The sequence below is a fragment of the Colobus angolensis genome, unplaced genomic scaffold (genome assembly GCF_000951035.1).
Source record: "Colobus angolensis palliatus isolate OR3802 unplaced genomic scaffold, Cang.pa_1.0 Scaffold52, whole genome shotgun sequence".
In the NCBI taxonomy this organism is placed as follows: domain Eukaryota; kingdom Metazoa; phylum Chordata; class Mammalia; order Primates; family Cercopithecidae; genus Colobus; species Colobus angolensis.
The window spans coordinates 7260497-7287503 of NW_012118710.1; the positions used below are offsets into that span (position 1 = coordinate 7260497).

The 27007-nt window shown below is 38.6% G+C and overlaps 1 protein-coding gene across 2 annotated transcripts in view; it reads right to left on the reverse strand.

Moving 5' to 3' along the window:
* Positions 1–27007, reverse strand: part of UNC5D (unc-5 homolog D (C. elegans)) — a 584569-nt gene that overhangs the window by 94697 nt on the left and 462865 nt on the right. For both annotated transcript variants that reach the window (XM_011960721.1, XM_011960722.1), the window contains exons 5-7: positions 20774–20954; positions 19752–19919; positions 17794–17958 (exon numbers count right to left, since the gene is read on the reverse strand). In XM_011960721.1, the coding sequence (XP_011816111.1) occupies positions 17794–17958; positions 19752–19919; positions 20774–20954 (514 nt within the window). The remainder of the gene's footprint in view (positions 1–17793; positions 17959–19751; positions 19920–20773; positions 20955–27007) is intronic.

The following is a 27007-nucleotide window of genomic DNA, read 5'->3' on the forward strand; positions in this document are numbered from 1 at the left end:
AGTCCTTTCTTAGGGTTTAGATGAGGCATTGTCTGACTACAGGGATCCAGGCTGTTGCTGATCGTTCACAGAATCACACAGTGGTAGGGGAACCCTATGCAGTCCCCTTCTCTGTTTGCCCGAAGGCGAGCCACGTGGGGTGAAACTGTCATTTTGGATTATGTTTTTAACTGAAGCAAATCTGGTACAGTACACATTCCAGAACTTAAATATTATCTGACTGACTGCACCATCACCCTTCCCAGGCAGATCAACACAGCTCTATTCTGAGTTCTCCATAGAGTCTGTCTCACCCTAACACACTCCTCCTGCATTTAACATGGTTTCTACGGAATGCTCTTGCATCACGTGAATGCAGTGTGCTATAAATGCAGCTCTAGTGTGTTTTGCCATCTGATGTGTTGTGGAAGTAACTTTCACAAGGTGTGTGTAAATCACACTCTTGCAAATGGGCCACTCTTTTTTAAAATAGAAAGGCAAAGTGAGATGGTAAAGAGTAATTTCTGGCAAATCTTTCTTTAAAACGAAAAATCCTTATAAAAAATAATAATGTGTTGATGTTGATAAGATCATAGTCAGATTTTTTTTTTACATAGTCAGGTTTCTTAAAACAGAGAACAATTGCATTTCCCTTACTGAACAGATGTGACGGTAGTAATTTTCCTGAGAGCAGGTGGTCCCTACCGAAGTCCAGATGCTAATGCATTCAAGAATCACAATAAAATGATTTTGGTAGTTTTAAGCTAACCTCAGTTTTTGCTTATTGCATAGTATCTGAAAGCACTTGGCATGGGGCACAGAGAGGCTGGCAGGCCAAGGCTGAGATGTCTGAAAGTGATACATTGCTACAACTTCACAAGGAGACAGGTAGAACATCTGTTTAGAACTCTGACTGAGCTTAACAGTATTTTCTTCCTTCTAAACCACAGGAACGAAGATTACGCTGGGTGGCAAAATGAAACTCCCTTAAAAATACGTGAGATATATAACTGTGCTCCAGAAAAATAAATCTAATACAGCCAGGCTATGAAAAAATGGGAGTAGTAGAGTTCTATCAGGTATAGCTCTGAAAGAATGAACGAACGAATGTGGCTGAAAAACCCAGGCCCGTGGACTTGAGACAGAGAAATCAGGCAATAAGAGCACGCAGGTCATGAGTGCGGCGCTTCCCCCTCTCACCTAGCTCTACAGCCACTTTTATTGGCATTGTGGCTTTAGTAGACCAGGATCAGAACTGGATTTAAACCTTCAGTTGTCTGCATTCTGTGTGACCTCAGTATTCTCACAGTAAAATGGGAATAAAAATTCCCATTAAAGGTTGCCACTGATGATTCAGCATGATAACTGGCATAGAGCTAGCATGTTTGGCATTAATAAATGTAACAATCGACAGCTAATGACACAATTTCAACTTGTTATGATTATCATGATCATCGTCAGTAAAAAAAAGAAAAAAAATGCGTATTTGTGCTGCTGCTAAGGGAGAAGTCACAACTCCAAATCAGAAATTCTAGTGGATTTTGGGGATTCCTGAATGCACCTTAAAACTTGTATCTAACTCTGGCCTCTGCTGTTATGAGACCAACACAAATCAAAACTTCAGTTTCCTGATATGTTAAAAATTAGGGCAGGGGCCAGAATGTAGGCTCCCTTGCCTTCACCCACTGTAAATCTGCAGACCAGCAACCAAAGACATTATACAGAGTAAAAATTATTGAAACGGCCGCTTCTCTACAGTGGGACTTGTTATGCTAGGGTCCAGCATGTCTTGTGCATCAGTGTGTATCCTCCTATGGAAATGACTGGAAATCTGTGGTGCCCAAGAGGGTTTTAGTCCCCTGGCATCAGCATCAAAATTGGATTCTGCTATGTTTTGTGAAATAACGGTACCTTGACAGGAATCTGCTAACATAGAGCATTTTCCCAAAAAGAAATACCTGTTTGAGATTGTTCTACAATGAGCACGAGAGAGGGCTACCCACTGACTTCACTAACTTTGCAAGAAGTATCCATTCTATGATCTTTTATTCTGTTTGCATAATTATTTTCTCACAAGGCTCAGGGCCATGGAACAATTTGGCCTTGATCAACTACATACTCTGCTTTAATTTTACCTCTCTCCAAAGGCCAAGTTCAAATGACCCTTAGTAAATTAATCCATTAGAGCCATGGTTCTTGGTGGTAGTGTTGGCTTAGTGGTGTTGGCTGCATATTAGAATCACCTAGGGAGCTTTTTAAACAAATACTCATACCTGGGCCCTACTCCAAGAGATCTTGATTATTTGAGGTTTGGGTTTTTGTGATCACGATCACTTTCGGGCAACACATCTGGGATCTGTGCGGTCAATTTTAGTTAGTCTCTGCCTCCCTAAGAGGTCTTGAGGTAGCTATGGTAAATAAATGGTCCCAGAAGGGTCTCTCCTATATCTTGCAGGTGAGAGATGTTGCAATTTTGAGCCAATGGAAGCTGAGCTGTAGTTTAGGAGAAAATCATAGCAGTTTTCCCAGGGTCTAACATATACTGATTGGTACCTTCTGAGTAAATTGAAAATTGATGATAAATTATTATAACTCAGTCTTATAATCTTTTTGTGTATTTATAAGTTAAAAATGCAAACATTTTTAAGTGTTTTAAATTGTCACATTTTATTTCACTTTTTTCATGTATTTCATTTTTATACTTACACAGTTACTTAGTTGTGCATCCAAAATAATATATATATATAATATATATATGTGTGTGTATATATATATATAGATAGATAATCACAAAGGGAAGAAAGCATAATTCTAGCACCAAAGGATAACCACTGTTAAGTTATATATACAAGCCTAGGTCTTTATCCCCTATGATTTTATAGATATGAAACTATATAAAATTGCCAGTGATCTATCATTTTTACCTATACAAATGCAGAATTGTCTTCTATGTATTGTTCTGCAATCTGCTTTTGTCACTTAGTACTGTAAGGCAGCTATTGCTTTGTGTCTGCCTGTGTGTGTATGAGGGGGGAGGTACATATCTATATGATGGAGAAAGAGAACAATCTACCTTTTATTTTTGGCGATGATTCATTTCTTTTTCTCCTTTAATTTCTTGCTTCCTTTTTTATATTCCATGCTTCTGAACCATTTCCATGGTATCCATTGTTCTTAGCAGCTATTTATAACGTCATCCCTACACATCCAGCCTCTACTAGAGAACAAATGTGGTCAGCTGCATGCAGTCCACCTCTCTGGGACTACAGACAGCAGGCCCCTGGGGGGAGATGGCACATGTGGACAGAAGGGTTCATCTCCAACCATAGAGTGAGGGCTGCAGACAGAGGGCTGCTCCTCAAAAGCTGTAGATGGTGATTACTTGAAATCTGCTCCCAATGGTTTTGAATACTGCATAGATATGTTCGATACCAGGGCCTATGTCATTTTTAAGATTCAGTTAGTAGGGTTGCTTAAATGTAGACTAAACACCCAATGGGGCAGCAACTCCTTTCTCAGCAGCAATTCAAATACATCATTACAGTCAGTGTTTACCATTCTTTCATTTCACTAGATTAGTCACATCCCGTATTTTTACCTCCAAAGACCACTTTAATTATTTTGTTTGTCATAAATCATATGCTTTGAAACCTTTTCCACCCCCAAACAGGTATGTGTTAACTGTTTTGTATTTGAATTTACCCTTCACATTCTTTGTAGTCTTAAATGATTTAAGAGTTGATTCTGAAGTCTGTGGAATAGTCTGCCTTCTCTCTCTCTTCTCTGGCTTATTTCCTTATTTGTTGCAATAATTCTCTAGTATTAGTGTGAAAGAATCTGCCATGACTCCACATTGCCTCTGAGTCATGGTCAACTGCTCTGCCTACCTTTGTGGTCTTGCATTACTGGTCCCACCATGCCAGATATGTATTGGTTTCTGGAGCACCTCAGTACAAATCCGTGTACTAGTCTGATACATCTGTTAACTCTCTCCAAGGTCAACTCAAAGCTTTAGTCCAGGCTGTTGCCTCACCTTGGGAAGCCCTTCTCTCTTCAAGGCTCTCACAGAAAAATTTCCTAACTCCATGGCACTGATGGATTTCTGATTATTTCCTGAAATCTCTGGTGATTACTCCATTTGCAGGGATTGCTTCCCTCTCTCGACAATTTGTCTAACTTATAGTCACTAAAACACCATGTATTCTTTTCCAAAAAGTAATAACATCACAAATGTTCATTTGATATATTTTATAGTTTAAAAATCACTGTCAGTTATGGGTCTCTAACATGTAAATCATATTTAAATGCTTATATGTATGACACTGCAACCACAGAGTCACAGCAAGAAAAAGATGGGGGGAATGAAATTAAGAGCTATTTGCTTGATTATTTGCTGACTGGTAGAAAAGAGATTGAGGTTATTGATTATCAGTGTATTGCATGTATTCACGCTTTCCCTCTTCCCCCCCATAACTAGAAATAATTAAGAGCTGGTGTTATGCCCTCTGAATGCTATCCAAGGCTGCAGGAAATCCCAGGGCCTGGCAGATAGGCCTTGTATTAGCAGTGAAGGATAATTAGACAAACATGAGGTCTGCTTTGCATTGGCAACAACACTATGCTGGAATATGTCAGGGAGACAATGACAAGTGGGGATTCTGTTCTCCTCCAAGTGTTCAAAGTTCATGTAGGTTGTAGAACATGCAGGAAAACAACCTCCAGCTCTTGTATACATCCTAAAACTATTTCAGTGATTAAAAATGCAGAAATAGTAAGAGAGATTAAAATATAACCCATCTCTAGATTTGACTCTTTTTAGTTTCCTTATTGCATTTTTCTTTTCAGTTCATGTTTAAAGATCTTGGTCAGCAGTGACCCTTCAGAGACCATATTTATCCCACTTAGTACTGGGTTAATTCAGTTCTTGCTTCCTCACTCCAACTGTACTCCCCCCCCAGCTTCCCAGGCTGTATAGACATCACAAGATCTATTACCCCTTTTAAAATGCAATCTGAGCATCCTCATGGAGGACAAGCACAGAGAATAGGAAGTTTTTAGAGATTCCTCCTGGAGTTTTCCAATTGGTGATGTCGGTGAGAGAAATCACTGGTTTCCCCAGAGAAATCTGAGAATTAGTGGAATTCCATGGCTGAATGGCAAAAACACCCACCTAAATAACAACTTCTATGAGTTGAGATGCACATTAGTAAATGAGAAACAGTTCTATTGAGATCTTCTAACTATGCATTGTTCAAGATCCCATCATGTTAATTAGATGAAGTCAGAAGGGTACCAAAACAGATGGCTCAAGGATGTCACTTCTGATGACAATGACCTTTCTGAATTGCCCTTAGTCAAAGCACATAATTAGTGTGCATTCAGGATATGCAGTCTTCCCCCTTTTTTCTTTCAAACTGGGGGGCCTGGACAAATAAGTATCCTTAATGACCGTGCTTACAGGTGGCATTTACATATTTTTGAGCTCAATCATTGAAACATCTAGATTGATACCAACTACATTGTGATGTCTATCCATTCCTACTGATTCCATGTGTGTTAGTTTTTGTAATGAATATGCAGAGTAAAATATGCTCTTGGGCCACTGCAAACACTTTTAAGCCCATATCTATAAGACTTTCTTATCAGTAATTAGCCTTTGTGATAAAATGCAATGCCTCCAACTCTGCTCCAAGGGAAGATGCATAATAAAGTCCTTTTTCTAACCTATGAATTCTTTTGCTTTGATTCCCTACCTTCCAGTCACAATAAAAATATATACTATATATATTCAAAATGGAACAAAAAGTCCAGATTCTATAATTCAAGCTTAAGATAATCATGTATTGGTTAATGTCATGATAATCACTGACTTTGAGGCAAGAGTGATATTCAAATATTTAAAAATCATTTAAAAATATCTTATCAAAATGAAATTAATATATTGAAGAGATATCCACTTTCCCATGTTTATTGTCACGTGATTTACAATAGTAAAGATATGAAAACAACCTAAATTCCTGTTGACAAATTAATGCATAAAGAAAATGTAGTATATACAAACAATGAAGTATTATTCACCCTTAAAAGAGAAGGACATCCCGCCACTTTCAATAACATAGATGAACCTGGAGAATATACTAAGTAAAGCAAGCCAGATGCAGAAAGATAAATCTGTTTCATCTCACTTATATGAGAAATTTAAAGATACCAAATTCATAGAGACAGAGTAGAATGGTGGTTGCCGAGGGCTAAGGCTGGGATGGAGGACATGGAGAGATAATGGTCAAGGGGTATAAAGTTTAATTAGGCAAGATAAAGAAGTCCTAGAAATCTAATGTGAAATAATGTGACTACTGTTAACAATATTGTACTGTATACTTGAAATCTGCTAAAAGGGCAAGACTTAAATGTTCTCACCACACATGCACTAAAAAAAAAAAAAAAAAAAAAAAAAAAGGAGCTATGTGAGGTGATGGATATACTGATTAGCTTGATGTGGCAACTGTTGCACAAGTGCACATATATCAAATCATCAAGCTGTGCAACTTAAATATATACAATTTTTAACTGTCAAGTATACCTCAATAAAGTTGTAAAAAAGGAATCCTATTTGTAAGTGCCAGCCTTGCCATAGGGTCACAGTGGCTTCCTGCTGTGTCAAGGGCTGTTCCTTAAATTGCTCAGGAGGGAGGTAGGGAGGTTTGGGGAGGGAAGGTGGTGGGGGTTGAGATTTGGGAGGTGTTTGTTTTGACGACTAAGAAAATACTTAACTGATATGAGGCTATCAGTCCTGACTCATTAGAAAATGCTTAAAGGGAAATTGTAAATTGAGGACCCTTGACTTACAAATTGTTTTTCAGCTTCATTAGTTCTCATGCTAGTCCAAACATTTATCTAACATTACAGACCAAATTACTTATACACAGGGTCTACATCGGTCTTGTTTACCTATTTCCAGTACCTAGAACAATAAACAGAATATAGTAGGTACTCAATAAATATCTATCAAATGAATCAGTGCTGCTGATTATACAGTGTACACACAAAAATAGTATATTTTTGTATACTAGAATATTTTGTATACTATTTTGTATAATAGATTATACAGTGTATATACAAAAATAGTATAAAATTATACAGTGTACATAATTTCAACCACAAATATTACAAAGTCAAGGTTCACCAATTTCCTATGTTCTACATAAATTCATAGGATGTTGTGGCTTCTTGATGAGGAGTTTGGAGTACAATGCTAAAGAGGTTGAATTTGACAAGTCAGTCCCTAAGTGAGGCCAGCAACTTGTTTTGTTGGGTTAGGGCAATTTGTTTTTGTTTCATATCTAAAAGATGCCCAAGTCACTTTATGTAACCATCACTCAAATGGCTGATTTTAGGTGTGAATGAGAATAAACTTCTCCTCAAAACTCATTAAAAAACACATAATCTGAAGTCACTGACATGCCAGTGGTGTTATTTTCATATATAATGTATTTTATATATATGTGTATATATGTTTACCGTGTGTGCATATATATCTGGAAGCTGGTAAATATATAGCTGCAATGTATGTTCATATTTTACATGTATATATGTGTATCTATTTTAATGTGCTTATGTTGTGTGTGTATGTGTATATATATATGTATAGGTGTGTGTATCTATCTCATTTTTAAGCTAAAATGAAACTTAGCGATCTTCTTGCTCAATTTCCTCATTTTACAGTTACAGGCGCAAGATTGTGAGATTTGCCAAGGTAATGCACTAGTTAATGAAAGATCTGAACTGGGACCTAGGACTCCTGACTCTTTGTTTAGAGCTCTTTTTACTACCCTATGATATGTTTCCAAATGATCATGGCAATTTTCCATTCCACTGAACACTAACACTGTCCTGTACTAAACACACATAAGAAGGCCAGGTCTTTTCTTATTCACAGTATTGACACTCTAGCGAATGAGGAAGGGCAGGGTTAATGGAATTAATGATAATGTCTATTGATGACATTAGTATCATCTTTATTTTATTTATCATCTTTCGTAATGATTTTGAAGAGATGTGTATTTAATTTGTAATTTAAAGAGAATAGGTGGAACCAAAACAAAGAGGTTTCCTTTATCTCTATTAATTTGCTTTGTTCAGCATACCCCAGAGGCCACTGAGTTTTTCACAACAGTAGATCACTCAGTTTTAAATCACTTCCCTGATTGGGATCTTGCCACTTCTTTTACAGCCAAACCACTCTATGATCTCAGACATTAAATCTTTCTCTAGTCCAGACTAATATTTCTTACCCAGGGTTTTGTGCTGTTGAATCCTGATTAATTATACTGCAAATGTAAAATTTGTAATTTACAGAACTAATCAAATAAGGTTAGTTTTGTTTATATGACAGAAAGCTTAAACTTTGGAAACATCCTGACTAGAAGGGACCTTGGATATCCATCATTACTGACAGCAAAAAATATTTTAAATATTGAAAATAAATATGGCAAGATTGGTAATTTTGGGATCTGGGAATGTAGAATAAGAGAAGTACCAGGCATGCATTATTGTTCTAGAACTGGTTCACAACAGAACGGTAATCCTGGAATCTATAAATTGCTATATAGTCTAGTAGTCTAGTAATGCATACGTTGTTGGGTTTTGTTTCTCCCCACTCTACTGAGAAAGAATTTTTGAATTTGTGTTGACAAATTAGGATTTGCTTTATAAAAAATATTTTCTACCACCTGTAATCCCAGCACTTTGGGAGACCAAGGTGGGTGGATCACGTGAGGTCAGGAGTTTGAGACAAGCCTGGCCAACATGGCGAAACCCCATCTCTACTAAAAATACAAACATTAGCTGGGCATGGTGGCATACGCCTGTAATCCCAGCTACTCGGGAGGCTGAGACAGGATAATCGCTTGAACCCAGGAGGCAGAGGTTGCAGTGAGCCGAGATTGTGCCACTGTGCTCCAGCCTGGGTGACAGAGTGAGACTCCATCTCAGATAGACAGACAGACAGACAGACAGATAGATAGATAGATAGATAGATAGATAGATAGATAGATAGATAGATAAATAAATAGTATAAAATAAAAAATATTTTCTGCCCAGCTTGTCAGAATACATGTATTTCTTATGAATGAAAGACGTTTGTATATCCTACTCACTATGGTGAGGACTGATTTTCTCACTTGTGGTTCAAGTGTTCTTCCTTCCCTCTCCTGAGCCTTTCTCTTGAGGGTTTATTTTATTTTTAAGAGACAGAGTCTTGCTATGTTGCCCAGGTTGAAGTGCAGTGGCTATTTACAAGCACAGTCATGGTGCTCTATAGCCTTGAACTTGATCCTCCTGCCTCAGCCTCCAGAATAGCTGGGACTATATAGGTGTGAACAACCGTGTATGACTTTGAGTTGTTTTTAACTGTTGGTTAGAATCATAAAATTTTAGAACTTGTTGGGACCTTATAGATCCCCTGGTCTGTCACCTTCTCAGGACCAAATCCTACCAGCTGAGCAGAGGAAGGATAGAAAATGGAGAGTAGTTCATTCAGCTACTTATCAGAAGTTCTAGGAAAGGATATTGATTCTTTTGTCTGACAGAAAGTTTAAGAGTCCTTGTGAACTGTTAGGCTTCCCCCAAACTCTTTTTGACAACTGACAGTATTTCTCAAATTACCGCTCAAAACTAGTTTGTATAAAGAATGTAATGAATGTATAAATAATGTCTTCTACAGATTTTAATGGCAAGTACATTTTATTTTATTAGACACGATCTTAACCAGATATATTAGGAAAAGTTTTAATGAAATATAGAAAGTATTGCACTGTTGATACTCTTGCAGAACATGGAAAACTTTTTTTTTCTGTTGCAAGAATTCCTTTATTAGAAAACCGGGCATGCTGGTTTACACCTGTAATCCTAGCACTTTGGGACCCTGAGGTGAGAGGATCACTTGAACCCAGGAGTTTGAGGCTGCAGTAAGCTATGATTGTGTGCCATTGAACTCCAGTTTGGGCAACAGAGTGAGATCCTGTCTCAAACAAAACAAAACACCATACACACACACACACACACACACACACACACACACACTATCGTTATTGCTATTTTGTATAACAGAGTGCTTACTATGGAGGGAAAATGCTTTACTCAGATTAGTTTATCTTCTCACAAAGAACTCTTTGTAATAGATACTGTTATAATTTTTGTTTTATAGATAAGCAAATTTAAGCTTAGAGAAATTAAGACACTTGTTCAAGGTGTTCCTGCCCATAGTATTGTAATCGGAATTCAAACTCAAACTATCTCACTGCGGAGCCCTGAGGCTTCAACCTATCCTTCATTTAAGGGATGAATATTCACACCCAACAGGCTCAATTCATTCTTTTCTTCCAATTGTAGGTTCCTGTCTGTCCATTTTGAGTGGAGAACAGCTGGTTTCAACTCAGTCACAAAGCAGCTTTGAAGGCTATTTAGCCTGTGTTCTTAATGCCAGATAAATCCAGGCCCAACATGGGCCAGTCTCACTGAAGCTCAACCTCTGTACCTTCCAACAGTCCCCAGTTCAGTGTTTCTCAGGAATATAATCTATAAAATTGTCTTTGTCATGGATTTGCACTCTCACCAACGATCTGGTTCTAAGATTATAATTTAAGAAATGTTTTTAAGCTTTCTAATGGGTTTGTCTCCAGTTTACATCATCACAGGGACTCATACTTATGTGTCTGTTTAATTTTCTTGGGTTTGTGTTATGTGTTACTTTGTTTTGCTTTCGTTTTTTCCCTCGCTCTCTAAGTAATATGATCTGGAGGTACATGCATCCTGCTCTCCAGCTGCCCAAATTCAGTTTTAGCACCCTTATTTACAGTGGAGGTGTTCTATTTTGATTTCTCTCATAAAATGAACAAAGTTAACAAGATGTGCTTGAGAGAAATCAACTTCCAGAGACTACGTTTCTGAAGTGCTACATAGGACTTCCTGTCTAATTTTGCCAAAAGAATGCAAGCATAGTGGAAAAATACATATTGAAATATGTTGTGGGAAAAAGTGGGTAGCAATGGGAAAATGTAGGTAGAAGGAGAGTTAGAGAGAGACAAGCAGAATAGCTTCCTTCATTTCTATTAGCTGAGAAAGCAGTTTTTACCTAGGCTCTTCTGTCCTGGCTCTGTACCTGTGGCACAGATCTATGAGGAAATAGAAGATGGTGGCAATAGAAAAAGTTTCCTGGATGACAAAAGGCATCTTAAGCGTTTCAGACCTGGTTGGTAAGAAAGGTCACAGATTTTTAATAGCTTATGAAATACGCATCCATCATAAACCAATGGATGAATGCCAGTCTTCATTGAGAAGGGAGATCATGTTCAAAAAAAAAAAAAAACAATAAATGTCTTTTTCTTTTCATTAACAAAGCATAAAAATAGAAAAGTCAATAGTGGGTGGGTAACAAAGGGAGAAGTGTTATGGTAATTTGTTGCGTGCATTTTATTCTTGATCTTGTTTATGTCCAATCCACTCAGGATATGGCACTTGAGTGCAAGTGCCCATCAACAGGCCCAGAAATGACGGTTTTAGCTTTGTAAAAAAATTGTTTTTAAAGCCTTCACCAAGACACATGAATATTACACTATCTCTGCTTTATTTCCTTTTTAATTAAGCACAATGGAAACTTCAGTCTGAGCCACTCCACTCTGTCTTGTTAAAGCTTGTTCCTCACTGGTCTTCATATTGGTGCCCATAATGGGAAAGTGTTTACTGGCGCATGGGGGAGAGATTGTTGCTAAGCTGCTAATGACACCATATGTGCCCAAATCTACATTCTAATGACTCCTGTGGGTCTGTGATATTATGTCCACATTTGCTATGCAGTATATATGATGGCAAATTCTGAATTAATCAATTGTTATGCAGAAAGCCAAGCTATTGAGTATCTCTAGGAAAAAGTCTTTATGTGAAAAGGAGCACCTACTATGTCCTATAAATTAAAAGTACTTGGGAGAATTAGCAAGCAGTAGGATGCTTTGCGGCCAAATAAAAATATACTATGCTGGTATGTCATCTTGCTAATGTCATTTTCATTTCTTGAATTTAGAGAGTTTATGGCATAATTAAGCAATTGTGCTGTGTGGCTGGTTCAGCTGGTTCTGAAATATGAACTTGTCTAACAAAAAGTCTAGATTGAGTCAAGTATGATTTCTGACTCTGACCAAAGAAAGGAATTGATAGGTTTTGTTTTGGTAAAGGGACACTCATGCGTTATAATCCTATAAACAAAAGAGGTATTCCATAAAACCACTAGTACAGAAACAAGTTGTTTTAGATGCGAAGAGCTATCTCCAGGATGAAATTTCTCTGATTCAGTGCCCTAGGAAATACAGGGAAGGAACTCAGGTAATTACTGTAATGGATAACAATGAGGTTTAGAATGGTCCAAGAGAAAATGCTTAACAAAGCAAACATGTCTTTCCTGTGATTACAGGTTCACCTTTTCAGGTGCTTCCTCTAGGTCATTTAAGTAGATCATTCAACAGACAATGTGGTTAGATTATTAGATGTAGCTCCGGGATGTTTATTTGAACCTGCTATTGTGTAGATGTCTTCATCCTTGATGGGGTTTCCTAACCATCAACTCAAACTTTTCTTATCACTACAGCCATGAGGGAAAACAAACCACTGTTTTACTGATATTTCAGTTTTTGAACTGTCAATGTTGAACTGACCTATGTTATACCTTGACAAGAGAAACAGCTTAGCTATCAGGTAGCTAAGCCTTGGAGACTTCCTCTGTCTTTCAGGCCCATGTGGCATTTCTCTAGCTTTGGTCTCACTACACATCTAGGTGCTAATCCCTTCTGAAGCATACCCATTTAATCTTCTCAAGCCAATGCCCTTAGTTTTATATCTCCTGGGGTAAAGAGAGAGGGAGCTGGCTTCTCCTATTCCTCAGGATCAAACTAAACACCCTGTTATTTTCACCTTTCTCTTCCTGTCAATGAGGCACGCACAGCTTATTTCTCTCTGACTGTGATCTGAGAGCACAGAAGCAGCTATGTACAGTAAGGAGAAAGACCAATGGTCAGGAAACCACCTGATTCTGATGTTCAAGCTCAGAAAACATGGAACTACAAGTTCTTGTTTCTTGACAGTCATACCACATCATTACCTTTTTCCTCTAGAAAAGCAATACTCTAGTATAAAGGCACTGCATGTTTATGCTTGTAATTTCGATTTGTGGATTCACTGTTATTGCCAAAAAATTCTTAATCTGCTTCTTACCAATCTTGGGGCATTTACTTACTTTTTGATTTTTAAGCGACAGGGTCTCCCTTTGTCACCCAGGATGGAGTGCAGTAGAGCAATAATAGCTCACTGCAGCCTCGATCTCCTGGGCTCAAGTGAGCCTTCTGCCTCAGCCTCCCAAATAGCTGGGACTACAGGTATGTACCACCACACTTGGCTCGTTTTTCATTTTTCTTTTGTAGAGACCGGGGTCTTGCTATGTTACCCAGGATAGTCTTGAACTCCTAGCCTCAAGTGATCCTCCCTCCTGGGTCCCCCAAATGCTAGGATAACACGCATAAGCCACTGTGCCAGCCGTATTGATTTTCTTGTTGAGAGCATCTAGGTATGGCCATCTGAGACAGTGTAACATTAAGGTTCTGTGTTCTAGTCACAACTGACCACGCAACAATAATACCCGAATATTAACGTGATCATTCAGAGCCGGCAGCTTCATCTCTAGGAGAAATGCAACCCTCAGAGACAACAAAGAAAAATCAGGTGTTTTGCTGAATGCTAAATAAAATCAAAGACATGTAGGTCATCTAAGAGCCAAGAAATGCCATTGTGAATCCTCCACGAGAAGGTGGAAATTGAGGAATTGCTTTAGGGTCATGTTGAGTGTCAAGGAAGAAAATCAGGATGAAGAAAATTCCCAAATTGTAATATGACCTAGATTCTTCAATAAAGCTACTGCTCCATAAAGCTGTTGCCAAATGCTATTTTAATCAAAGCCAGCCTTCATTGGAGCTCTATCCTCAGAGTACAGCTATATTCACCAAGAGCACTCTAACAGAGTACCAGTGAGAACCTCAGAGTGATGTTGGCATCATTTAATTGGATTACTGTTCATTGCTTCCTGAAGAGATAGTGAAGTGTTATTTTTATTTATTTATTCTTTGAGACAGGATCTCACTGTGTTTCCTCAGCTGGGCTACAATAGCACGATCATGGCTCACGGCAGCTTCATCCTCACACCTCAGCTTCCAGGGCAGCTGAGACTACAGGCATAAGCCACCATGTCTGGCTTATATTTTTTTAATTTTTATTTTTTGTAGAGACAGGGTCTCACTATGTTGCCCAGGCTGATCTTGAACTCTTGGACTCAAGTGGTCCTCCTGCCCTGGCCTCTCAAAATGTTAGGATTACACGTGTGAGCCACCATGTCTGGTGTTATTCGTTTTTGTTATATAGGTAGCCACTTTCTATTTAAAAGAACAGAATACATACTGGTGTTGTGCTCTTATGAACATACCCGTTTCCCACTGATATGAAAATATATCTCAATTACATCAATAATCTCATAGACTTCACCCTTTCTCCTTCAAAAATCTTCATCACTATAGCCATCAAAAGCCTCTGATCATATTTGACAAATACACTAATATGCATACAATGAAGGCTAGAAAAAACATGCTGAAGTGAAAAAGGAAATGGAAGAAATTAATAGATTACATAGAAAGAAAAGGCTTATGTAGCATTTTCAACTTATGGGGGTATTTAACAGAGATCTTTTTACACGTCCCAAGCCTATCTTCCTAGCTATGTTATTTCCACTATAGGAAAGGATTGAGCTGTTTTAATTCCATAAACGTACATATGCATCCGTGATGCATTTAATTTTATGTGCCAACTTGACTGGGCCATGGGTTGCCCAGATATCAAGTCATATATTATTCTAGATGGTTCTGTGAGGGTGTTTTTAGATGAGATTAACATTTAGATTCACAGAGTGAAAAAAAGCAGATGGCCCTCCATAATGTGGGTGAGCCTCATCCAATCGGTTGAAGACCTAAATAGAACAAAAGACTGATCCTCCCGTGAGTAAGAGAGAATGCTCCTTCCTGACAGCCTTCCAACTAAAACACTGGCTCTTCCTGCCTGACAGCCTTCTAACTGGGCCATCAGATGTTCCTGGTTCCACAGCAGCCTACCAAATTTTGGGCCTGAACTGGGACATGGACTTTGCAGATTTTGGACTTGCCGGGCTTCAGAATCACATGAACCAATTTTCATAGTACATATATTTAAATATGTCTGCACTGCACTCTTTCTCTATGTGTGTGCGTATCCTATTGGTTCTGTTTCTCTGGAGAACCCTGTCTAACATAGCATCTCAGATTTCAGAGTTAGGATCGAGGCATGCCAGTACACTCTCAGTGCTGATAAGTCTTTCAGCCTTAAACAGAACTCTTATTCAATTGATAAATGACAAGCTATTACGATGCAAATGCAAAAAAAAATAATATTTGTGTGTTGGATAACAATTCTTTCTTCTATTAAGAGCTAACCGTTATCTGTCTCCAATCAGTAATTCTCAGATTAAGTCTTAGTCAATTAAGATTGAAGCCTGGTACCCACTGATTTTCCCCAAGTGCAAGTACAACCTGTGGTTGTTAGTGAAGGTTATTATTATGAATATAAAAATTTCAACCAGTAGCCAAATAGTTATATTGTCATGGTTCTTTAGATGACATGAAATTCACCGCCCAACTGTACTAATTTATAATCATGGCCAAATATCTGGACATCCCATGGTTCAGTCCGGTTGACACATAAAATTGACCAGGTGTATATGTGCTTGTAAAATTCAAAAAGCTTAGTTCTGTCCTTGAAGTCACTCATGGTCATAGTTCAGGTAGTTGCTTTAAGCAGTTTATTGGCTTACTAAATGAACTCTTCCTATGGATATTGGCCATGTGTCGTTTTAGTGACACATGAGTGGTTTTCTAAGTGTTCTTCTTGTTCTCCTGTAGTGGAAATGAAAACAGTCACACCTCAAATGTGTGTATTAGAGAAACCTGGTGGTATTCAAAGAGAGGTGAGAAGCAAATTTCTTTAAATATCCTTCTATTGAGCTTGTGTTCAGATTCCTTACATTTAGGAAGGGGGAAGGCTTTTTGAAGGTAGCAAATAGTTGGTATGCATTTATTGGAGAGCATACCCAAACTACAACTGGTGGGTAGGTGGTCTTCCATTACAGCCCCCTGCATTGTATCTGATGCATGCAGGGTAATCAGTGCTTGTACTAGCAAATAAAGGCTGTCAGGAAGTGCTCAATGTACTAATCATTTTAACCGATGTATGAACCATACAGAATTAGTATAAAAATACAACAGGTAGCAGGTGCCTGCCTTCAAGGGTATTCAGTCATACTAAGGCAGAAAAATTAAACCAACTTAGATATTTCCTCCATACTGTCATTTTCCCAAAGAAAATGTGATGCATCTCTCTGAGGAGATCACAAACTAGTAAGCTATGGTGTGTGTGTATGTATGTATATATATATATTTGCTAGATACTTTCCAAAGAAATTTCCAAGAAGGCAACCAGTTCTAGAGAAATAAGTGCTGAGTCTTGTGTTTTTTAAATACCCCAGCAAAATCAATACACCTTGGTTCATCTGAGTGGGTGAGTGGAGAAGAGATCCATATCAAGTGTGTACCTACTCTGTGTCATACAACATTCAAATATGTTATTTTATCATTTAGCCTTGACAATACTAAAAAGTGGGTATCATATTTGGTAATTATAGTCAGAGAAGTTAAGAGATTAAGCAACTTGTCCAAAGAACACAAAGTAAATAAGGAAGAGCACCAAATGAAAACCTATTTCTCTTGAACTCTAGTTGACCCTCCCATGTCTGCTAACCCAGGAAGAGAGTCCCTTGGTGATGGTAATAATGTCATCTCAGGAATAAAGCAAAGACTTGGGAATTTTGAAACAAATGTTCTACTTGCTATTCTGCCAGACCACTGTGATACAAAGCCACCCACTTCCTCAGGTATCACTCTCCTTTCCCCGTAATTTTTTTTTTTTTTTTTTTTTTGAGACAGAGTCTCACTCTGTTGCCCAGGCTGGAGTGCAGTGGTGCAATCTCGGCTCGCTGCAAGCTCTGCCTCGTGGGTTCATGCCATTCTCTTGCCTCAGCCTCCCGAGTAGCTGGGACTACAGGTGCCCACCACGAAGCCCGGCTAATTTTTTATAGTTTTTATAGTAGAGACGGGGTTTCACTGCCAGGATGGTCTCGATCTCCTGACCTTGTGATCCGCCCGCCTCGGCCTCCCAAAGTGCTGGGATTACAGGCGTGAGCCACCGCACCCAGTCTATTTTTAAGATAACAGTCACAACACATGTTCCTTGCCACAGAATCCATGGCCTCTAAAGATGATTAAATGCTTTACTGTGTTTGCAAAATTCCTGGGGGGAAATATAACCACAGTGATCAGTATCAGAATTTCATCAAAATTAAAAATGGAAGCTTCTAAATGTCTAAAATATTTTAACTTTTTTTCTACTCTTAAAATGTTATCAATTTAATAAATATACACCTAAACAGAATGCACAGTGATACAATATATGCATTTATACCATCTCTATTAAAAATGCATTTGTCTGCTTTTCTGCACTTTTTACCTAATTTATTTTTGCCATTAGCAACTTGGCTTTCTGCTAACTTATTTAACCACATTAATGGCTGTAGCTTACTTTCTTGAGATGCATAAATAGTATTATGAACAAACACTGAAGATGTTAAACTGAAGGTGTTACCTAGGATGCAGAGACCATCTGTGCAGTTTTCAGATTCCTGGCTTAGACCTTCACAGAATTTGCCCCCATTTCTCGGGGGTGGTGCTGTGCACTCCCGGATCCGCAAATGTTCACACTCTGGGCTGCAGACGGACCATTCGCTCCACACTTCCCAGCTCCCATCCACTTCAAAGGCAAACAAAAGAAACCATTGTTAGAATGACTCAAGTAGCTGTCAGGAGACTCACCCCAGGACTGCTGTTGTTCTAGAGCTGGATTTTAAGGAAATAACCACCAAACAGAAACAAAAGAGCATACATATCCACTTATCTTCTCTCCATGGTTTCTTTCCTGAAGAGACAGGCTCACAAAAGCAGTGGTATAATACTCTTGCTATTTCAGGATGAGACCAATTACCAAATTGAGGCAAGCATTCATATTTCTAGCACCACTGGGTTGGCTAAAAATTTGTCATGACCCATTCTTTCCCAGTCTTTCATGCCCAAGTGCATCTTAGGTGGACAGATAAACTGTGTGCAGTAACCACTGATAATCAGCCACTTTCTTAGGGGTTGACAGTTTAGAACAGAGTAGAATGAACTATCTTTAAGCCCTAGAAGCCCCTAAACAATATAAAGTTAAACCCAAATATATTGATAGTATTAAACTAAAACAGGTCAGTCAAACCCCAAGACACCAGGACTTATATAAATAGAATTTCTTGGGTCATGGACTGCTGCTGTATGTAGAAATGAACAAACTGAATTTAATTCCACTAAAAAGCAACCCTAGAGATCATGGCAGATGTCTGAGGCAATTGCCCTTTACCTCCTAGGAATAGTTCAACCATGCTTATGTAGGTTATTTAAGATACTGCAATTTTAAATCTAAAGCAATTAGTCAAGAATAGGGTAATATAAACAAATACTGAACTTGAAGCAAAATGTCTGAGCCCTTGTCTTGGATCTGCCAACTTATCCGCTGAGCAACCCTGGGCGAGTTACTTAGCCTCATTTTACCATGTCTGCCAACTGGGGATAGTAAAACTCACAACACAGGAGTAAATGACATTATGTATGTAAAAGCATCCTGCACAGTACCTGGCACATAGTAAGCACTCAATAAATGCTTATTGAACATAAGTCCAAAATGGAACTCCAAGAATATGCTTCTGGGAAGAGCCCTACCTTAACTTCGATTGCAACTAAATTTGCAATTTTATTATAAAGACATGAGGCTCTAGTTCAGTGTCCTTGGAGTTAATGTTCTGTATTGCATGTGAGACCCAGGTCAATTTATTTCTCAGTGGGAGGATATGCGTTTCCTAAAGAAAGTCATCTTCCATCTCATCTATTTCTTGTTGCATAAATTGGGTTACAGCCAGTAAGAGACAAAGGAATTTATGAAAGCCATACTTGGTAAATGAAGTATCTCTTTTTACAGAAAGAAAGGCAAGCATAGACAAAATGTAAAATATAGACTGCTGTGACAGTGTACAGTCTCTATCATCTTATAAATAAATACAAAGCTAGAACTGATAAAGTTATTTGATTGATAACTAATGATAAAGAGTTAAACATTTGGTACCATTCTTTTGTGCTTTAAGACAATTTATCTAATCCCTGCTAACTATTTATACAAATACAGGCCACAAGATGGGAGAACCCAAGGAGAGAAGGGGATGGCTTAGCCCAACCAAACGCTGGCAGTATAACCAGACTTCATAGCAATTGGCTTATTGATGACAAATGTTCAGTATCATCTGAGTATTAAAAAATATGCCCCAAAACATCGCACCGTGGCATTTTACCCACGTTGCTGCCACGACAATGAGCTCTACATTAGCACCTTGGATAAAGGTTCTATTCTAAGAACTTGGGAGAGGGTGACTTTGGAAAAGAAGGTAACATTGATTGCTTCACACCAGCTTAATAGTGTTGGTGGATCAGAAGGGAAAAGGGAATCTGCATATATCTCACCAGGACAAAGAGAAGTGCAGGTTATTTTCTGCACTGACATTCCCTCACAAAAGGCCCCACCATTGAGAGGAGCTGGGTTGGTGCAGGTCCGGGAACGTTTCTGCCATCCTCTACCACAGCGAACATTGCAGGCTGACCACTCTGTCCAGGAAGACCAGCCTCCATTCACTGAGAGAGAAAAATGGGGAGGGGAGAAAAAAAGGAGAGAGGTTTTTACTGATTGCCTACTATGTGCAAGCCACTGTGCCAGGTGCTGTGAGTCAGGCATCCAGGGACCGAGAGACGGTGCAGCCCCCACTGGCTGCTCCATCATGAGACAACAGTGGGGTCACCTCATCCAGTCCTCAGCCTATTCATCTGAAATAGGAGGGACACAGAATTTGCCTTGCAAGGAAATTATAAGAAATAGAAAGAACTCATCAATAAATCTCTAAAGCACTTGAAAATCCAGAGTATAAGAAGAAAATATCAGCATTTGAATTTCTGACTTTAAGTGCTTCAAAAATCAATCCCAGGGCTCTTCTATTGTGGAAGGGAATGCCTTTACTTCTATAGCTGGGAACTTCTTTTATATAATACCTGAGATATTCAGCAAATAGTATTGTTTGTTTTTGGAGAATTTTACATACCAGGGGAGAGACTACTTGACAGCAGGTCTAGGAAAAACTGGGGTGAATGTTGGGTCTGAGAGGCATGGGAAGCAGAAGTTGCCCATCTCAATTCTTTTCAAATATAAACATAATGGAATAAAATAAACAGCTTTTTATTATTTTTAAAAGAGAGATTGGAAATGTCACTGACTATCACACAGAAGTGCAGTATTGGAAGGAACAGCAAACACATTAATATAAATAGTGATGTTTTTCGCCTGCCAGGTGGGGGAGGCAGGATAGAGCGCTGCAGTGAATGAACCCCAAGGTCTTTGCAGCTCTCGACATTAAAAGTTTTAATAAAACATACATCCCTCTGCCTCTCTGCTTTCTGCCCTCCCTATTCATTTCTGGCCTTTGGGCTGGTCTTACCGTAAACTACCACAGTGGCTGACAGGCTTCTCCTCTTAGCCACGATGTTGGCTGCCATGCAGGTGTAATTTCCTGAGTCCGAGAGCCGTGCCTGCCTGATGATCAGGTTATGGTCAGCCCTGGTGTCAATGTTCTCATCTTGTTCAGAGTCAATGGGCTCCTCATTTTTCAGCCATTCCACCTACAGGAAGAAAGGAATGTTTACAAGTCACTAAAAAAATCAGAACTCTTTTCTGGAATTGAAAGGTGAGCAGATTTGGGTGTGGGAGAGAGCTGTATCTAAAATATAGAGCAACAGCAATGATTGGTTTCTTTATTCCATATCCTGTCCCTTTTGTTTGGTAAAGTTGGTTATATTCAGGAAATGGATACTCAAGCTAATAAGCTGGGAGCAGGAAAAGAACACAAATATCCTACATTGACTTTGGCCCATTTTCTAAAAATGCACCGGAGGAGAGAAAAGAGGTGACGGCAATTAGGCCATTTCATTTCATTACAACGTTCATGATGATGATGATATTTCAATAACTGGTCCAAAGTGGAGCTCAGAAAATCAACATATAAATGTAGAACTTGTATTTTGTGTTGAGAGGATATTACATTATTAGACAAGGTTTTAAGTCAAGATGCCTGAATTTAAACAAGTTTTGATAAAGGTTTGAGATTGTACTAAGGTTAAAGTAAAACAGTTTTGAGCAATCATAAGCAGATTTAAATTTAAAGCTCAGTGTTCTGTAGATTTTGAGATAAGTTTCTTTGGTGATCATTTATGTTACTCCTCCAGTGATCAAACAGACATTTAGCACTTGGGTTAGGTAGCTGACACAGTTGAGGCCCAGCCCCTCTTCTGGAGAAGCTCACCTTCCCCATCCTCTGAACACAGACTACTCCCATTTCTGATGTGTTTTCTCCTAGATGCTGAAGAACCTATTTTCTTCTTCCCAGTTTTAACTTGGTCCTATCCTTGGTCTAAACTTCTCTTTCCTTGAACACAAAAGGCAGACACAGACGGAAGCCTTCTGCTCCCGGGATCCTCAATTTACTTCAAATGAAGATACACCACCCTGAGCACCTCTATTTCATCACATGCCACTTTCCTCCGATCTATTATTTCCTTATTCACTCTCTACTTCCATATCAAAGCAACATCTCTACTCTCTAGTGCCCCTTGGTAGCACTAGACACATCTCTTGTTTGACAACCACCATTCAGCTCTAGTTATCAGCATAGGTAAAACACAGTAATTTAACGGACACATAAAAACTGACATTTATTACAGAAAGCAATGGCCATGATGACATCAAAGAGAAGTCACACAGGAGCATACACATCAGGGGCATTTCATCATACTCTGCTCACCACAAGCGCAGCTCATTGAAAGCTGGTTTTAGAACAAGATACCTCATTTCATTTCTTAAGTCTAAAGAATTTTAATTTATCAACAATAAAAAGTGTCATCTGGGCCGGGCGCGGCAGCTCATGCCTGTAATCCCAGAACTTTGGGAGGCCGAGGTGGGCAGATCACGAGGTCAGGAGTTGCAGACCAGCTGACCAACACAGTGAAACCCTATCTTTACTAAAATTATTAAAATTAGCCAGGTTGGTGGCATGTGCCTGTAATCCCAGACACTCAGGAGACTGAGACAGGAGAATCACTTGAAACAGGGAGGCAGAGGTTGCAGTGAGCTGAGAATGCACCACTGCACACCAGCCTGGGCAACAGAGCAAGACTCCTTCTCAAAACAAACAAACAAACAAACACAAAAAAGTGTCATCTCTTCTATAATCATTTGGTTTAATAACGATTTGTCTTTGTAAAAAGGGATTTACCAGGGGAAGACACATAAGGATCCTTCCATACTTACCCCAAGTACCACCCCATGAATGAGAGCTTAAATACCCCAAATCATCACCATCCAAAACTTACTTTAGAAGAGGTTAATTTGAAAGAAAATGATACCAACTAGCACAAAGAGGGGATCTGAGAATTACAGTAAACGTCAAGAAAAGCTGTAGAGCCGAGTGGTAACAGACAATGAAGTAAAAATGCAAATCTCACTACCAAGTCCTGGGGTTTCTGATGGCACCAGCCTGGAAGGTACTAATGATGATCAGAGACAAAAAGTGTTGCTCTGTTTAACAAAGTAGGGCAATGGAACCAATTTTATAACACAGCTGTGTTATGACTACCAGCCTGTGACACAATGTCTTCCATTCACTACTACCATTGCCTATTTCAGAGCCATCCATTTGTTCCTCTGACAAATATCTAAACATTTGTTGAGTATCAGAGATTGTACTGAGAGCTAGGTAAAACTAGGTGAACAAAACCAAGATGGTCTCTTCTTTCACTGGATCTTACAATGAGTGGGTAAAATAGAAATAAGTAAACGGGTAAGTAAATCTACATTCTCACCAAAATATAAAAGTTGAGAGTCATATTGTCTCAATATAATGACTATAATAAATAAATTCCTTTCCCTTGAAAATTACCCAGGCTTGGGTATTGTGTTATGAGCAACAAGAAATGGACTAAGACCTCACCCTGCCATGATCTTCTTTCTGGGATTTTTGCAGTGGCTTCTTAACTAACTGGTCTGTCTGTGGCTTCTATGCTTGCCTTTACAGTTGATGTTAGGATGTAACCCTTACTGTAAAGTCAATAGAATTAGGTCTTTTAAATTGCCATCAGTCCTATATCACTGCAAGGAAGAAGTTGATCAGCTTAAAGCAGGTCTGGGAACTTTTTTGCTCTACCTCCACTCTCCTCCTAGGTCAGAAATTCAGGAGCAAATTGCCTGCTTTCTGATTAATTCCTTACATTTCCTATTTGTAGCATCCAGCAAGCACTTCTCCTATGTCCCCAGCTCAGCTGTCCTCTTCTTTCATACCTCTCCTCCAACAGTTGGTCAGGAAGTAGAGAAAGTCTGGCATTGACCCATAAATAAATTATTCATAGAGAGTAGATAGCCAGAGAGAGCCCTGTGGGCAGTGCTCCTGAAGACTGTAACTAAAGGAGTCCTAGCACCTGGAAATCAAGAAAAGCTGTCCTAAAGGAATCTTGGCTCAGAGGAAAATTAAAGGTACAACCGTCAAGTAGAAACTCGCTTCAAATTGAAAACTTAAAGAAAAATAAAATCATGCACAAAAGAACGAGGCCAACAAACTAGGAAAATATTTGCCACAAATTTGATATATAAAGGTTAATAATATGAATGGTATGAGTAAAAATAATATGAATGCTCAAACTTTCATTTAAGTTGATGATAAAAACCTATTCCAGTAAATCTGGCATCAAGATGAGTATGTAATACATGAAAAAAAATCCACAAAACACATGACAATTAAACAATTGAATATTATGTAGCACTAAGAATAAAGTCTAATAATTAATAAGTTAGAAGTTAGAGCAGTATGTTTCCTATCAAAGTAGTCAAGATTAAAATATCTCTCTCAAACACACATGGAGTTTTTATTTTAGTGATTTGTTTGTTTTTTGTTGAGAGTGCAGACCAGAGAACATTTCACCTACTGTTTGATATCATGCTATGGACAACATACTGAATATTTGTCTCCTCCAAACAGCTTCAATATTTGTCTCCTCCAAAATTTATGTTGACATTTACTTCCAATGTGACAGGATTGAAAGGTGGGGCCTTTCAGAGGTGATTAGATCATGAGGACTCTCCTCTCATGAATGAATTAATGAATTAATTAATGAATTAATGGGTTATCATGGAAGGGAAACTGGTGGCTTCACAAGAAGATGAGAGACCTGAGCTGGAACATTCACCTGCTCAGCCCCTTTGCCAAGTGATGCCATGTCTTGTGCCACCTCTGGACTCTGCAGAGTCCCCACCAGCAAGAAGGCTGTCACCAGACATAGCTCCTCAACCTTGGATTTCTCAGCCTCCAGAACTGTAAGAAATAAATTTCTTTCCCTTGAAAATTACCCAGTTTCAGGTATTTTGTTATGAGCAACACGGAATGAACTAAGACACTGTCCTACCATGATCTTCTTTCTGGGACTTTGGCAGTGGTTTCTTCACAAACTGGTCTGTCTGTGGCTTCTCTTCTGACCTCTACAGTTGATGTTCTACAAAGGGATGAGACCATGCCACTTTCTAGCTTGAGATCCTTCGGTGGCTTTGAATCTTAGAATGAAACCTCTAGGCTAACAAAATATCCTTATGTGGGGTCTAGCACCCTCTGTGAGTTAGCCATCTCAGAGCCTCAAGTTCATTCCACTTTAGCCCTGCTGTACTCCTTCCTGCCCTTTGAACTTTCTAAAGTTCAAAGCAAGTTGCAACCTCAGAGCCTTCATACCTACTGATTCCTCTGCCCTGAAGAACTCTCCCATAGGTGGTACCATGGCTCAATCCCACTTTGCATTTAAATCTCTCAAGTCAAATGCTATTTCCTCACAGAGGCCTTACCTAACAACCCTTTCAAAAATAGTAAGCCCAACCCCTTTCTGCTTTGATTTTCTTCCTAACACTTACCTCCATTTGCTAGTCTTTTTTCCTTTTTTATTTTATTTTATTTTTTGAGACAATGTCTCAAAAGACTACTGCTGGAGCACAGTAGTGTGATCATAACTCACTGACCATCCAGGCTCAAGCAATCCTCCCACCTCAGCCTCCTGACTAGCTGGGAGCACAGGCACACCACACCAGGTTATTTTTATTTTTATTTTTTGTAGAGACAGGGTTTCACTATGTTGCTCAGGCTGGTCTCGAACTCCTGGGCTCAAGCAATCCACCTCGGCCTCTTAAAGTGCTGGGATTACTGGCATGAATCACAGTGCCTGGTTCTATTTGATAGTCTTAAAGATAATTATATCACTTGCACTTGTCATTACGGGCTTAGGAATTTACTGAAAGAAAATATTAAGGGTGCAAGTTTAACAACAATAAATTATGTTTGATAGAAGAAAGAGAGAAAGAAAGAGAAAAAAAGAGAGAGAAAAGAACAAAAAAGAGGAAAAAAGAAAGGATGCAAGGAGGAAAGAGAAAAAGCATGCCAAAGCTACATGACAAATAATAAAGCTTTAAAAAAATAAATTGGGACTCAGCAATTGATTTAGTATTGTGTAGATGTTAAAAGTCTGGTATCAACTAGGAAAAACATAAAAAAGTGGTCATAATACATGAAAGAGTAAATCTATAAAATTATGTTTAGTGTTATCATAAATTTATAAAACAAAAACAATGATAAACTTATGTATGCTTAACATAAACATTGGAAGAGAATACAGTGTTTATAGAAGTCTTAGCTGGGGTAATTATTCTTTTTTTCTGATAGTTAATTATGGCAAATTCAAGGTAAAATCTTTCATAATCTAAAATCAAATTACTTTAGCTTAAAAAATCTCTTTTACTTATCCTGTAGCATAGTAATTTTCAAATTTATATTTAGCTGCAGAATATTTCTTTAATTCAAAGCTTATCTGAAACCCAAAATGAAAAAGAGGATTAAAAAAGGGAAGATATTATGACTGATGCAGAAGCGAGGTATCTGAACTGCAGATGTGAGGGACCCTAACATGCATAAACCTGGTCATGCCAGGCCCACTGCACAACTCCAGAAGAGATGATTCACATCCTCCCTTGGCAATGTAAATGATGCGTGCTCAAGATGCTTGTGCGCAACCTGTGCTATCATATGAGCTGGTCCTGCTGTACGGTCTACCCCCAATCACTCACAGGCACTATGGACATATACTGTGGTCTGCTTCTAGGCCTTCCGAAATTACAGTTTGAAAAATATCGATAAGGTAAATAAGGTGTCCTAGGTATGAGTGTGTATCTGTCTATACACACACACACACATATACACACACACACATATATATACACATACACACATATACACACACATATATATACATGCACACACATACACACACACTCCCTATGAAAACCTACTCTCATGGCTTTCTCATGGAAATGATAGGTAAGCATCACATAACTTTTTACATATGTACAGACCCCAGCATATTAGCATATATATATATACTGGTATACTTGATGTTTATGGTGTCATGACTGGGGTCCCTCAATCCAGTTATGTCTATAAACAGTCAACATGGTAGACACTTAACTGTGGAACTGTTTTTTTATTCGTAACGTAATAGTTTATCCATTTAACTGATGGCAGGATCTTTATGAGGAAATCAGTTTGGTATTTTCTGGGCTTATAAAAGTGACAAATTGCACTTGAATTTATGCTTTT